The 16,388-nt window shown below is 36.5% G+C and overlaps 1 protein-coding gene across 4 annotated transcripts in view; it reads left to right on the top strand.

Annotated features, from left to right (window-relative positions):
- TTK (TTK protein kinase) overlaps window positions 1-16,157 on the top strand; it is a 48,453-nt gene extending 32,296 nt beyond the window's left edge. For all 4 annotated transcript variants that reach the window (XM_066361348.1, XM_066361347.1, XM_066361346.1 and 1 more), the window contains exons 15-22: window positions 3,984-4,141; window positions 4,269-4,420; window positions 4,592-4,716; window positions 6,046-6,126; window positions 12,382-12,558; window positions 13,186-13,270; window positions 13,850-13,941; window positions 15,766-16,157. In XM_066361348.1, coding sequence (XP_066217445.1) covers window positions 3,984-4,141; window positions 4,269-4,420; window positions 4,592-4,716; window positions 6,046-6,126; window positions 12,382-12,558; window positions 13,186-13,270; window positions 13,850-13,941; window positions 15,766-15,852 — 957 coding nt within the window. In that variant the 3' untranslated portion in view covers window positions 15,853-16,157. The remainder of the gene's footprint in view (window positions 1-3,983; window positions 4,142-4,268; window positions 4,421-4,591; window positions 4,717-6,045; window positions 6,127-12,381; window positions 12,559-13,185; window positions 13,271-13,849; window positions 13,942-15,765) is intronic.
- Window positions 16,158-16,388: the final 231 nt, after the last annotated feature.

The raw sequence follows: 16,388 nt of genomic DNA, 5'->3' as shown, positions 1-16,388 counted from the left end.
GACTTCCCTTGGTCATACCCTTGAAAACAATTACCACTTCTAATCACTGGTGAGCTCTGTTCCTCTTTTGTGCTTTATTTTTTTCTGTAGCTTGTCTAGCATTCTCTGTGATTCACTTGGTTTGCTGTTGGTGTCTCCATCACTTGATTGTGGCTTCCATCAACATAGGGCTGTTTGTTTGTGTATCAGTGATGTTTTCTCTGTTACCCAGAATATAACAGAGACTGAAGTATATATTTGTTGAATGAACTGTCTCTCAGCTGTTTTGCTGTTCTAAGTTGTTAAGGATTATATGTGAAACAAAGCCTGGGTTTTTTAAATTAAGCTTTACTCTAATTTTCTAAGCCAGCTAATATTAACTAGTCTTGCTTAAGGCTGTGAGTACATTACCATAAAAAGCAATTGTTCAAGGCCCTGGCCGGTTGGCTCAGTGGTAGAGCGTTGGCCTGCCGTGTAGAAGTTCTGGGTTCGATTCCTGGCCAGGGTACATAGGAGAAGCGCCCGTTTGCTTCTCCACCCCTCCCCCTCTCCTTCCTCTCTGTCTCTCTCTTCCTCTCCCGCAGCCAAGGCTCCATTGGAGCAAAGATGGCCCGGGCGCTGGGGATGGCTCCTTGGCCTCTGCCCCAGGCGCTGAGTGGCTCTGGTCGCGGCAGAGCGACGCCCCGGAGGGGCAGAGCATCGCCCCCTGGTGGGCGTGCCGGGTGGATCCCGGGTCGGGCGCATGCCGGAGTCTGTCTGACTGTCTCTCCTGGTTTCTAGCTTCAGAAAAATACAAAAAAAAAAAAAAAAAAAAAAGGCAATTCTTCAGCTTGACCTGAAGAGTGGATAAAGCATAGACCTGGAATGCTGAGGTCACCAGTTAGAAGCATTGAGGTCACGGGCTCTGACCACGGGGCTCATCATATAGGGGTCAATGGCTTGGGGTGGTGGGGTCATCCACGTGATCCCAGAAGCCTCTGGTATGAAAAGCCCAAGGTCACTGGCTTAAGCAAGGTTATACTGACTCCACCTGCTCAAGTCACAAATGAGAAGCAATCAATGCATAACTGCAGTGAAAGCAACTAGAGTTGGTGCCCCTCACCCTCTCCTTTCTTGTCTCTCTCTCAAAGAAAAAAACAGTTGTTCAGTAGTATTAGTTTCTTTTCTTTGTACATTATCTTTGTTCTTTCCCTTGCCTCAAATTTCAGGCATGGTACTAAAGGGATAATGCAGTTGGCTTTTATCAATATATTTAAGTTACCTGATTTACTTGCTTTAATAGACATTCTGTAATTAATATTTATTACTAAGCTATATTTTAATAGTGCCAAAGTGAAGTATTTATTTAGTGGCATGTTTTCAGAGTATGTAAAATAATCTTCAGTGTTTAAACAGTTTTTCCCTAGAATATAATGAAGATATAAGCTTACTTAAGTTAAAGGCAAGATAAAGCCATGACTGACCCATATTTTCTTAGTGCAATTAAATATTGTTATTTAATTTTTATGTTGGAGTTTGCTAAATCAACATGCCTCAGGGAAAAAACATACTTTATGACACTAATAGCATTTATGCTCTTTTTATTCTAGAGTTAGACAGTGACTAACCTAAATTGCATTAAAGACATTTAGAAAAGTCATGGGGCTAATAGGAAAGGTCAAGACACTGGCCTTTTTAGTTCTTTATTAGGTTTCCATAAAACTGACAGATTATGACACTGTCTCTATGAAATGAGAATAAGGGCTATCTAGCACAGCTCGTCTGTATGGCAAGAATTTTGCTAAAGCAGGGACAACAGGGGGAGTGAAAGAATAGACAAGCACAAATTTGGTTTAAAAGTTTTCGTTTGCCCTGGCCGGTTGGCTCAGCGGTAGAGCGTTGGCCTAGCGTGCGGAGGACCCGGGTTCGATTCCCGGCCAGGGCACATGGGAGAAGCGCCCATTTGCTTCTCCACCCCTCCGCCGCGCTTTCCTCTCTGTCTCTCTCTTCCCCTCCCGCAGCCAAGGCTCCATTGGAGCAGAGATGGCCTGGGCGCTGGGCATGGCTCTGTGGCCTCTGCCTCAGGCGCTAGAGTGGCTCTGGTCGCAATATGGCGATGCCCAGGATGGGCAGAGCATCACCCCCTGGGGGGCAGAGCACCGCCCCTGGTGGGCGTGCCGGGTGGATCCCGGTCGGGTGCATGCGGCAGTCTGTCTGACTGTCTCTCCCTGTTTCCAGCTTCAGAAAAATGAAAAAAAAAAAAAAAAAAAAAAAAAAAAGTTTTCGTTTGCTCAAAAAAAAACACCTTTTTTTATTTTGTGACAGAAAGAGAGAGAGAGAGATGCACAGACAGGAAGGGAGAGAGATGAGAAGCATCAATTCTTTGTTACGGTGCTTATGTTGTTCATTGATTGCTTTCTCATGTGCCTTGACGGGGGGTGGGGGGTGGAAAAGGGGGGCTACAGCAGACCGAGTAATCCCTTGCTCAAGCCAGCGACCTTGGGCTCAAGCTGGTGAGCTTTGCTCAAACCAGATGAGCTTGCGCTCAAGCCGGCGACTGCGGGGTTTTGAACCTGGGTCCTCCATGTCCCACTCTGATGCTCTATCCATTGTACTACCTCCTGGTCAGGCCATTTGCTCAAAATTTTTGAGATCTTGTATAGTTTTAATATCCTGCAAATCTTTTTTCTAATATACTTGACAACTTTAATGTTTTCAAATGTGCACTTTATTCTGTCCTAATTGTATATATTTAATCGTAGTAGCTATCATTTGGTACACCCCAAACACATCATCTCAAACATCCTTCCACCCTGTGTGGTAGGTACTACTAAAAACATAATTACTGTGTTCAAACAGAACAGTAGAAAATTCAATTCTCTGAAATTTTAAGGCTGTTTACCTTATATAAGATAGCTTTATGATATTTTAAATTTTCTTTTATCTTTTTCCTTCCTATTTTTTGCTGCCTCTTGCCCTATTATTGTTTTGCCCCTCTCTATCTAATTTGCTCTGTGTGCAAGTAAACCCAGTAATATATACTTTGTTAGAATTTTGTGTGTAAAATTTTTAAGTTATTGAGCTGTATCTGACAGTCTGATACACTTTGGCTCTTATTTCTTGCCAGTGTGTGCTGGATAGTCAAGGTTAAATGGTTTTTATTTTATTTTTTTCAAGGTTAAGTGGCTTTTAATAAATGTTTACTTCAACATGTCAAAAAGGATAAATGAATATAATTTTCCTTGCTTACACTGGCACTTTATATTTGAATTATTACAGTTTAGAAGCCCCATTCTTATTGCATGTTTGCTGAAGTTTAGACACGTTAGCAATGATTTCTGCTTTTCAAAATGTATCATGTGCCCTGTCAGTATTGCTTAGAATTCAGTGTCATTATAGCTGGAGCACCTGGACCTCAGTGATCCTGAAAACATGTTTACAGGGTCTTGTGTCTGTAAACTGGACTTTGAAAATTAGACCTATTGTACTTTTTACAACTGAATACACTGATAGCTTACAATTAGTACCATAAGTAGCAGTTGTTCAGTATTAATTTCTTTTTCTGTAAGCATACATATTTTCTTTCTCCTCATACTTTTAAATATTCTCTACCACATGAATGAAATTGTCAACTCCAGGAACAATGGAAAAAATACCATGTGTGAAATGAATTGACTCTTAATATAGCCCTTAGTCTTTCATAACATTTCTGAATGTTTTATTTTTTTAGGTTATTTTTCTAGTTAAGGCATTCAACAGAGTGTTTTGACATAGTAAACTTAAATTACCTTTCCTATATGTTGATATAAAAACTTCTAAGAGTTCACCTTTGAGTCACGGAATGCCCGTTGTCATATGTCGTTGAGAATGGACTATTATATTCCTCTCCTGACAGGTTTTTTTCTTCTAAACTCAGAATAAGCCTAGACACTTTTAATTGTTCACATTGTTATTCCTTAACCTGTTTAATAAAGTTAGTATTGTGTTAGTGCATTCTAAACTTTTTCCTTTCTTCTACTATATAGGTATTTCAGGTGTTGAGTGAAAAGAAACAGATATATGCGATAAAGTATGTTAACTTAGAAGAAGCAGATAAACAAACAGTTGATAGTTATCGGAATGAAATCGCTTACTTGAATAAACTACAACAACACAGTGATAAGATCATTCGACTTTATGATTAGTAAGAATTTTTTTAATTTAAAAAGAAAAGTTTTTTTGTTATAATTCTTGAGATAAATACCTAATAGATCTTAATAGTATAACCTAACCATTTATTGTTTTGTTATTTTGTTTGTTTTTAATGGCAGTGAAATCACAGACCAGTACATTTACATGGTAATGGAATGTGGAAATATTGATCTTAATAGTTGGCTTAAAAAGAAAAAGTCCATTGATCCGTGGGAACGCAAGAGTTACTGGAAAAATATGTTGGAGGCAGTTCACACAATTCATCAACATGGTATTTTAAAATCTCTTATTATGTAAAGTTAAAATATCCATTAATAGTGTCATCTCAGAGATAAACACCTATAACTAATTAAAGGAATCAACTCCACCAGTAAATTGTGAATTTTTTTGTACTTAGACTGTTTTACTTAGTCTAACATTACAAAGGATTTTTATTTTGAAGGCATTGTTCATAGTGATCTGAAACCCGCTAATTTTCTGATTGTTGACGGAATGCTAAAGCTAATTGATTTTGGAATTGCAAACCAAATGCAGCCAGATACAACAAGTATTGTTAAAGACTCTCAGGTAAGACTTAATGAATGGTTGGTTACCACCCAGTAGAGTTCAATTCCCATGTGAAATATTCTTTTGCTAATGGGGATTTTATTCTTACCCACCTCGTGCTTCAAAAGATTTGAAGCCTTTTTTAAAGAATAGATACTATAATAATAAAAAACAAATCAAAACCATGATTAATATAGTTTTGTATAGAAAGACAAGATCTATTAGAAATATATTCATCAATTTTGAGTGATTTTCCTATAGTTGAGGGAGAGAGGCAATAATGCTTGTCTTGGAAATCATCTTGGTTATGATTCACCTAAAATTCACCTACACTTGGTCTCAGATTTTCTGGTAGCAACCAAAGAGGGATTGTAATAACACATTTATTATTGTCTGTAAGGTAATTTCATTCTTCCAGAAAAGTAAAGCTTTTCTTACCACTTACATTTGGGAAAAAAATTCTTAGCAGGGCCTTTATATTGGAAACACCATCATAAATATTGTACTCAACTGCATTTTTATAATAGGATATGCAGTAGCAAACAATAAAGTCATCCCATAAAAACTGAGTTGATGACACCAAAGAACTAGAAACAGTCCTGCTAGGAGCCAACATGACGTGTATGTGCACAGATTTCTGATGTGGATCTGCTTTAATTATAGGACTAAAACTAGACTTCTATAGGAAGAGTAGATGAGGAGGGTGCCCTTCAAACAATTTTATGTAACAAATCACGTCTCCTTATATTAAAAATATGTCTGAATTTTGTAAATCACCTTGAAGATACTGTCTGTGCCATGTTTGTATTTGAAAGCAGAACCATTTACTTTAGAATAAAATGAATGCCATGTAAGGTTGGCACAATCTTACCGTGAAAACTCTTGCATGACCTAGATACCCATTCCATCTCAATTTGGATGTGGGCTCAGGAGTACTTGGAGAAAAGCTAGATTCTTGGTTATTTGGTTGGTTGATTTAAAGAAAAAAAAAGCGTTTTGAGTTTATTCCAGCACAGAAATGAGTGATTGATCAATTCCTTCAAAATATTATAGCCATTAATATAATTTTAGTGTGGGCAGTTTTATGGTAGTTGCCCACCATAAGCATGGAAAAAGCTCAGCATTCTGAAAATAGTCAATTTGCTGGTTATGAACCCAATTTATTTTGCTGGAGTTGTGAAGAAATTTATGTCTTAATGTTGTCAGTTGTTTGAGTTGTTCAGATATATTTTATATTACTAAAATTTTTAATGACCCAAGTTTCCAAGAATCTGGCATTTGTGTTTATAAAAATCTAAAGCAGAATGCACTGTTTTCATTGATTTGTGTTTTCTGGGATTTTGCAAATAGGTTGGTACAGTTAATTATATGCCACCAGAAGCAATCAAAGATATGTCTTCCTCAAGAGAGAATGGGAAGTCCAAATCTAAGGTACTGTTATAAAGGTTATCTGCCCTTTATCTGACATTAATAAAGAATGATCTATTCTCTAAATTAACAGATGACTGAAGTTATTTCTTTAAGTTCTAAAACTTTTTAAGCCATTACAGTGACCTTGCCTTCTTAAGTACATTGTCGTGGGATTTAATTTTACCATTCTTTACTGATTTGAGATTGTTGTTTAATATTGTGCTTTTGATATGGTGATGCCTCACAGTGTGCTTCTATAAGAAATGCACCTAGGATGTTTTTAAGTTTTAAAATTAAAGAAAATAAAAGTAAATTAACTCTGGTTTGGACAACTTAAAAATACCAGTGAATTGATAACTTTGAAGTCTTTTTTGTTTCCTCTCTGATTCTTAAATTTATTTTTTACCAGTCACTGGGGATCAAAATTTTTGTTGCATCCACAAAAACACATGTTCTTAACTAATTCGAGTGTGCTGATCGCAAATCTGACATTAGTTTTTCTCTGTAAGCTACAGGCTTTTTGCAATTCAAGATTTTAGGTTTTCGTCTTATTGTAAAATTTTCAACATTTAGTTTAACATAATGAAGTAGAATGTCTTCTTGGGCATCATCTTTGTGAAAATAGAATAATTTATATAATGCAGTAAATACACTAAAAGATATGACTGCATCACAATTTGTCTACAATTTCTAAATAGAACATATTAAAACACTTATTTTAATCATAAAATTTGCGCAAAAGTTATTTAAATTCTATTCAGACAAAAATTTGCGTTTGTAGCTCTTGTGTTTGTGTACTTGTTGAGGACAATCTCGTTTGATGCTCCAACAGTAGTCTGCTCATCAATAACGGCTCCAAGATTTTTGGGAAACTTATCAAGGTGACTGTTCAGGAAGTGAATCTTAACGCTCATGTTATATCCAATGTCGCAGAAAGCCAACAGCATCCTTTTAACCAGAAGTTCATAGTTTTCTGCTTTTTTGTTGCCAAGGAAGTTCTTTGTAACTGCCACAAAAGACTGCCATGCTGCTTTCTCCTCCTTATTCATCTTCCTGGCAAATTCTTCGTCATGTAAGAGGGTTCAAATTTGAGGTCCATCGAATATACCTGCTTTTATCTTCTCGAAAGACAAGGCAGGAAAAGCAGAAATAATATGTTGAAGGCATTCACTTTCTCTATTCAAAGCCTGAACAAACTGCTTCATTAAGCCAAGTTTGATGTGAAGTGGGGGGAAAATGATCCTGTCTCAATTAACTACAGGTTCATTCACAATATTTTGCATCCCTACTTCCAGAGCTTCACGTTTCGGCCACTCCTTCTGTGTCCAGTGTTTCTCCCAAGCTCGGCTGTCCCACAAACACAGAAAGCAAGGATACTTTGTGAAACCTTTCTGTTGTCGTAGCAGGAAACTTACCATTTTAAGATCCACACAAATGATCCAGTTATGCTCCTCATACTTCAGAAAGTCAAAGACAATTTTTATGTCATTATAATCTTCTCACAGATGAGTTGAATAACCAATTGGAACTGCTGCATAAACATGACCGTTGTGTAGGAGAACACATTTCAGACTCCGTTTAGAGCTCTTAAGAAATAGCCGCCATTCTGTTGGACTGTAAGTGGTAACACCTAGCTGGCTGAGAAGACTACTAATATTCATGACAATAACAAAGTGTTTGTCTTCGGAAAAAACGTCCACAAAAATTTGTTCACGCTTCCTGAAATGGGATACTTTAGCTGACCAAGGAAGTACATTCTTTTCTTGAAGCCTGGAAGCTAATAATTCAGCTGCTTTCTTTGGTAGGCCCAAATCTCTTACTAAATCATTCAATTCGGGTTGGCTAAACTGCTAAGGGATTAATGACTGCTTGGCATCAGAAGAAGACCCTTCAGATTCTACAACCATTTCCTCATGCATCTTATCAAAATATACTTGATCACCATGTTCACTTTCTTTGTCCTTAGAAGAAATAAAACCATTGAAAACTGGACCCGGGACTGTCTCAGAGTGTGGGATAGGTCGTATTGCTGAAGGAATATTAAGATATGTGATCACATGCCATTTTTTCTTGCCGATGCCCTTTGTATGGATCAAACAGAAGTAACAGTCACTGCTGTGGTCCTTAGGTTCATGCCAAACCATGGGAATACCAAAAGGCATTTCCTTGCGTTTTCCTTTTGTCCAGTCACGAAGCATTTCCTCACAATTATGACACACAATATGAGGAGCCCAATTCTTGTCTTGATCACCAAAGGGAACTTGAAAATAGGCAATATATGCACGTGTCACAAATGATGAAATATTGCACCTTTGACATTGAAGTGTGTAACAGCCACATATAGAACAGAAGGTGTCAGGACTATTCTTACATTTACGCTTACTTGAAGAAGCCATGATTCAATCTTAAAACAAAACAAGAGGGTGTTTTTATCAGATAATATTTTTTACATTTAAAAACAACTACAATTATGTAAAAGTGATGTTTGTAAAACATTAATTGCCTTGTAGTTATGTTCAATCCAAGAGTCGTTGCCCTTTAACTCCAATTTAAAAACCAATGCATGTCCTTAACTGTAACAAAAAGAATTAAAATTGCATAAAAACTAGAGCGTGCACCAAAAAAACGGGTTTCAGATTTGGAATCAGCGATGCAGAAATATATAGAAACAGTTCTAAAACCTCATGCAACAGAAAATGAAAAAAAAATTGTTCCCCAGTGTTGTGAATTCTGCAGTTTCAAATACAAGTTCTAGTATATCTTTTTTTCCTGATTTGCCACTGCCTACTTTCCCACTTATTCGACCACCTCGGTGAGCTTTGTGTTAGCCTCACTAGTTCCCTTTGTTGGGCCCATTTTGTGTGCCATGATGCCTCCTGCTCCTAGGCTAATCCTTTCTCTGTAATGGTGTAACCAAATGAATGGAAGCGCACGTTATCTAGGGACTGCATTGAAGTCTTACCTCTGCCTCCTCATTAACTGTCTTTGAGATTTAACTTGCTGAGTTTCTTCATCTGTAAAGTAGGCTTACACACAGTACCTGTTTTAAAAATAATCGAAGGTTAAATGAAAAAGAATATAAACCACTTAGTACATTATCCAGTTCAAAATAATTAATCAATAAATGTGTTTTTATTTAATTATATTTTCCTTCCTAGAAAATTGTAGTTTCTAAATAACTGGCATAAAATTATGCCAAATAGTCTGTCTTATAAAAATCTTTCTTATATTTGTTTAGCTTCTCTTTTTCTTTACTCAGATTTGTGGTCTTTCTTTTCTTTTTCTTTTTTGTGACAAAGTCAGAGTGACAGATAACGGACAGACAGGGAAGGAGAGAGATGAGAAGCATCAATTCTTTGTTGCAGTTCCTTACTTGTTCATTGATTGCTCTCTCATATGTGCCTTGACCACGGGGCTACAGCAGACCGAGTGAGCCTTGCTCAAGCCAGTGACCTTGGATTCAAGCTGGTGAGCTGTGCTCAAACTGGATGAGCCTGTGCTCAAGCCTGGGACCTCAGGGTTTTGAACCTGGGCCCTCTGCGTCCCAGTCTGACGCTCTGCCACCACCTGGTCAGGCTCTTTCTTCTTTTTCCTGAGTAAGCTTGCCCTGGTTTTGTTATTTTTAAATAAACAGGTCTTCATTTCATTTATTCTGTTTTCATGTTTTTATCTTTATTTGTATCCCTTTAGGTTTGTTTTGTTTTGTTTTGTTTTGGGTTTTTTTGTATTTTTCTGAAGCTGGAAACGGGGAGAGACAGTCAGACAGACTCCCGCATGCGCCCGACCGGGATCCACCCGGCACGCCCACCAAGGGCGAAGCTCTGCCCACCAAGGGGCATGCTCTGCCCCTCCAGGGCGCCGCTCCGCCGCGACCAGAGCCACTCTAGCGCCTGGGGCAGAGGCCAAGGAGCCATCCCCAGCGCCCGGGCCATCTTTGCTCCAATGGAGCCTTAGCTGCGGGAGGGGAAGAGAGAGACAGAGAGGAAGGGGGGGGGGTGGAGAAGCAAATGGGCACTTCTCCTATGTGCCCTGGCTGGGAATCGAACCCGGGTCCCCCGCACACCAGGCCAACACTCTACCGCTGAGCCAACCGGCCAGGGCCTTTTTTTTTTTTTTCTGAAGTTGGAAAGGGGAGACAGACTCCCACATGCGCCCGACCGGGATCCACCCGGCACGCCCACCAGGGGCGATGCTCTGCCCACCAGGGGGCGATGCTCTGCTCCTCCGGGGCGTCTGGGGCAGAGGCCAAGGAGCCATCCCCAGCGCCCGGGCCATCTTTGCTCCAATGGAGCCTCGGCTGCAGGAGGGGAAGAGAGAGACAGAGAGGAAGGGGGGGGGAAGCAAATGGGCGCTTCTCCTATGTGCCCTTGCCAGGAATCGAACCCTGGTCCCCCGCACGCCAGGCCGACGCTCTACCGCTGAGCCAACCGGCCTGGGCCTGGCCAGGGCCTTTCTAGGTTTTTTTTTTTTTTCTTCTGGATTTAAATAATTGCTCATTTAATTTTACTATTCTTATAATTAAAATATTTAAAACTGAATTTTCCTGAGTTTTACTTAGTGTTTCTTACTTTCATTCTCAAAATTTGTCATTTTCGTTTTCAATTTGTCTTATTTTTACTTCAGAATAAAATTTGTTTTGAGTTACATTTAAAATTTAGAATTTTTCAGTTGTCAGCTCAGTGCTTTAATATATAATATATTGATAAATCTCAATTCAGGTGAATCACCTGCTGTTATCCAGCGACCTTAGTGATTCTATATAAAAGATAATTTTTTATCCCAATATGTGAGTTTATTCCTGCTATTGAAGAGCTCAAAACTCTTCCCAATCTAGCTCTGTCTCACACTGCTTTCCCGCGAACACCTGTTGGGTGTGTGGGTGCTTCTGTTCCGATGTCTGTCACGGGCATTGATTACTGCCCTCTGCTTCAGATGCCTCTCCTGTGCTCTTGGTGGTTTTTGTCTCCTCTCACCTGTACTCTGGCATTCCTGGAGATAGTTTTTCACCTGGTTTTGTTATAAATATCTTACATGTTTGGTTTCGCTAGTAGGCTGCTTTATCTTATCTGGGGATTTGGCAAGATTGAAAAACTGCTGCCACAGGCACCGTCATTTCCCCATGATCTGATATTCTTTTTAATCCATGATTTAATTAGAAATTGACTTAATTTTCAAGTGGTTAAATGTAAATTAATTTTTAGTTTTCAGAATGTTTGTTCAGATAATAGGATCTGATTTATCTGTCATCTTTTGAAAGGCATCTTAAAATCTACCCCGTCTCAAAATATAATTTAATAGTTTCTGCTTAATTTGGTTCTAAATGTGGTATCAGTGCATAGAAGTTCATAACTATCTTCTCTTCTTAGTTGATTGTACCTTTTGGGACTATTAAATGTGTTTCTTATGTTAAAGGCATTTTGTCTTTTTTCTTTTTCTAATATTAACATTGCTGTCTGCCTTCTTTTTTTTCTCTTTTTTTATGTTTGGTTATGTATGTCGATTTCTTTTCATTTTCTTCTTTTACCTTTCTGGGGCATTTGGTTTAGATTAATCCTTTGTGGAGGGCATGTGATTACATTTTATTTTAATGTATCATATATTTGAATATATCATATATATATTATATATCAATATATATTTTAAAAAAGGAATTTAGCCATTTTCATTTATTATGTCCACTGCTATGTTTGGTCTTATTTGTATTTTTTATTAAAGTAAAAAGAATAATTATATTATTATATCACATTATTTCTAATGAGATTATTTAATACAAAGAACATTTAATAAGTAATAGTTACTGAATACTGATAGACAGTCTTCTCTATTCTTACTCATACCTCATAGTTTTATCATTTAATGTCCAACAAGGTACTTTTAATCTTAAAAATCTATACATACTTATATATTGAAAAATTATATAAAAATTTATAATCTAATAACTGGGAAAAACAGTAATTTAAATTTTGTGATAATATTTATCAGTTTTCTATTTTCTTAAGCTGACCAGAATGTAATAATTTTGTTTTAGGTTGAAATACTTTGAGTTTGTTGAAAGATTTAAAGTGAAGCTCAATTCAGTAAGATAACCAATTATAGTAAAAACTAGAAAAAGACATTTTGTCATGTAAACATCTAGTATGTACACATTAATTGCAGTTTAATTATGATTTTAAATAGGGTATGTGTGTGTGTGTGTATGTTTTTTTGTATAATCTTACATTTAATTTTACATTAAAATAATAACTTATTCCTAATTTTTTTGTTTATTTTTCTTAGATAAGCCCCAAAAGTGATGTTTGGTCCTTAGGATGCATTTTGTACTACATGACTTATGGGAAAACACCATTTCAGCATATAATTAATCAGATTTCTAAGTTACATGCCATAATTGACCTTGATCATGAAATTGAATTTCCTGATATTCCAGAGAAAGATCTTCAAGATGTATTAAAGGTAATATTAATAATATATGGATCTAGAAGAACAATATATTATATATAGTTGACCCTTAAACAAGCTGGAAATTAGGAGTGCCTATCCCCCTCCTAGTTGAAAATCTGCATATAAGTTTTGAAAATCCTCCAAAATTAACAATAATAGCCACTTAATGATAACATAAACAGTCAGTTAACACCTTTTGTATATTATATATAATAAATTCTTATAATAAAGTAAATTAGAGAAAAGAGAATGTTATTAAATCATAAAGAATAGAAAATATATTTATAGTTTTTATTGAAAAAGTGGACCACACAGTTTAAATCTGTGTTCAGGAGTCAACTATATTTAATTGTTTGCTGAAATGATTGGCATTATCTAAATGGCTTAGCTATAACTGGTCTATTGAAAGAAATTGCTGACCAAATTAGCTTTATAAAACATGTTAAGTTTACTGTGCAGATACCACTTTTACAGTAAACACTTGGGGATTTTGCAGAATATAACATGAAATCTCATTTCTGAGTAGACTATCTAGAACGCAACTGCTATAATAAGATGCAATCTGAAGAAGTACTTTATCAATATTATGTAAGAAAATTTGTTTTGTTTTTAAAAAAATAATAACCTTTGTTTTTGTAGTGTTGTTTAATAAGGGATCCTAAAGAGAGGATATCCATTGCTGAGCTTCTGGAGCATCCGTATGTTCATATCCAAACTCATCCAGGTACTTTTTTCTTTAAGAAAGAGGAGGGGAGATAGTGATACAGTTTTCCACATGCACCTGGACTGGGATCCACCCAGCAACCGCCATCTTGGGCCAATGCTCAAATCAACCAAGCTATCCTCAGCAGCGGGGCAAGGCTCCTAATCGAGCCACTGGCTGTGGGAGGGGAAGAGGGGAAGGTGGGGAGAGAAACAGATGGTTGCTTCTTCTGTGTGCCCCAACTGGGAATCAAACCTGGGATGTCCGTACGCCTGGCCAATGCTCTTTCCACTTTGCCAACCTGCCAGGGCTTAGGTACTTCTTTACAAATCAATTTATTACCAGATTACTAATATAAGTAGACTTTTAACTATTACAAAAAACTATCTGAATTGGTTTCTCTTTTCTAGACTGCCTCCTCCTTTAACCAAGTTCCTTTTTTATGCTAAATACTAAAATAAATGAAACCACCTTTATTTACTTGCTGGCATATATTTCTACATGTCCTAAGTAAGGGGCTGTGATCAGTGATAAATTAAAAGAATGAAGTTCTAATTTTCTTATTTGTACCAGTGTGTTTTTGATTATATTTTTTTACAGGTAGCCGTAAGGGAACATCTGAAGAAATGAAACATGTTCTGGGCCAACTTGTTGGTCTGAATTCTCCTAACTCTATTTTGAAAGCTGCTAAAGTAAATATTTCTATTGTCTATCTACATTATTTTAATTGTTTTATATAGATTAGTGAGTTACACACTTAAATGGGTATTTCAAAGAAAAGTTAGTCCAATTATCAGATTACCTATGCAGTATTTATATACATTTAGATACTTAACATATGCTTTTTGCACATAAATTTATTTGATTTACATTCCTTTTGGCTTTTTTTGGGGGGGGTTGTTTTTTTTTTAATAATTTTATTTTTAATGGGGCGACATCAATAAATCAGGATACATATATTCAAAGATAACAACTCCAGGTTATCTTGTCGTTCACTTATGTTACATACCCATCACCCTGATTTACATTCTTATTGTGCAGATAGCATAATTGAAAGTGGATTGTCATATAAAGGGCATTCAAATGATTGCTATTAAGTCTCAACTGGGATAAATTTAAAGAGGAATCTGTCTTTTAAATCAACACCATTCTTTTTTTTTTTAAATACTTTATTGATTTTACAGACAGGAAAGAAATGGGAGCACGGAATGGGAAGTAACAACTCATAGTTGCTTCATGTTAGTTGTTCACTGCTTGCTTGCTGTATGTGCCCTGACCGGGGAAGCCCAGGGTCTCAAACCGGCAACCTTGGCATTCCAGGCCAAAGGTTTATCCACTGCACCACCACAGGCCAGGCAAATCAACACCATTCTTAACAAAACTTTTGAATTCTAACCAACTTTTTTCTTAAACCATCTTAGAGAAATCACAGTATTTGACATGTACTGCGACTTCTGTGAAGCTGAATGTAGCAATCAGTACATTTCTCAAAGTAAATGTCTCAAACTTTTCAGCTTCCCGGTGCCTATTTATATCTATCTTGTAATTTTTGCATCTCACTGCCATCAAACACCTAACCTTATGTATGCTTACTGACCAACTTAGTTATTGACCAGTTCAGTTACTAATTATGTATTTCAGTCATAACATTACTATAAAATTATGGAAGCTTTTAGCTCTCTGGGTATGAGTAAAGCCAATCTAAGATGGCAATAAGTTGGACACATTACTGGAGGAATTAACTATTCACTATTTTTCATTTATATGATAAAAGGTAAATTTTTGCTTAAATTTTCTCAAATGTTGATGACTAAATCAATCAATGGCTTTAGAAATTAAAATTGGACAAAATTTTTTTAATAATTTTGCTCTATATTTTATGTCCCTATTTTAAATTTCTACCATTTTGTTTAAAGTTTTTTATAAATGAAATTGAGGTGGATTGTACTAAGGTTATGTGTTCCTTGATGGCAAAGATGTCATCTTCATAAAAGTAGATGTTGGCTTAGTCTTAAACCTTTTTTAAAATATAAATTTTAATATGGCCAATTACATTTACTAAGATAATTTGATGTTTTCTGTTCATTAGTTTATATATCAATGGGAAGTGTATTTCCTGATGAGTATATTCTTAGGAATTTATCTAAGACCCGCTTTATTTGAGAAAAAGTAAAAAAGATCAAGAAGGCCTTAAAGACACATATATAATAAGTATATACACTGCTCACAAAAATTAGGGGATATTCCAAAATGAATATGAAGCGATAAAATATCCCCTAATTTTTGTTAGCAGTATATTAATAGCATGTTACATTTCTCTTATAAAAAAATGAGCTACAAGATGATAGCTGATTCTTAGGTCAAGCTAGGTGTTAAAGTTCTTAAGTATTTTCAACTGTTTGTTAAATAATTTCCTAACTATAAGAACAAGAGAGAAATTTATTATATATTAAAATATGTAGTTATCACTATCACAATGAATTTAAATTATAAAGCATGTGTGTTTTTAATTTCAGACTTTATATGAGCACTATAATAGTGGTGAAAGTCATGATTCCTCTTCATCATCCAAGACTTTTGGGAAGAAATGGGAAAAGAAATGATTTGCAGATACTCAGACACTGTCAAATATCACCTGTAAAATATATTGGACTGTCCACTTTTGATTCTGTGAAAATCTACTCTTGATGACAACTTCACTCTGAAATATCATTGGTAGAAAAATTCAGTGGATTATCTTCAAAAGAAAAGTAAAAGTAATAACCACTAATGGCACAATATATATCAAATTATAGAATTGTTTTCTCTTTGTAATAAATCTAGCCTATTGGATATCATTTCACGTTTGGAACAGTGGTGGACAAGTGAAATACATTCTGAACTATAAATAAAGCTCTGTAGCATAAAGTGGCACTAAAATAGTTGAAGTTGTAAAGTTATTTTCTTTTTTTTTTTTTTCTTTTTCTTTTTGTATTTTTCTGAGGCTGGAAACGAGGAGAGACAGCCAGACAGACTCCCGCATGCGCCCGACCGGGATCCACCTGGCACGCCCACCAGGGGTGACGCTCTGCCCACCAGGGGGCGATGCTCTGCCCCTCCGGGGCGTCGCTCTGCCGAGACCAGAGCCACTCTGGGGCCT

Source organism: Saccopteryx leptura, chromosome 1 (assembly GCF_036850995.1).
Source record: "Saccopteryx leptura isolate mSacLep1 chromosome 1, mSacLep1_pri_phased_curated, whole genome shotgun sequence".
Lineage (NCBI taxonomy): Eukaryota > Metazoa > Chordata > Mammalia > Chiroptera > Emballonuridae > Saccopteryx > Saccopteryx leptura.
This window is presented reverse-complemented; position numbering and strand designations above follow the sequence as displayed.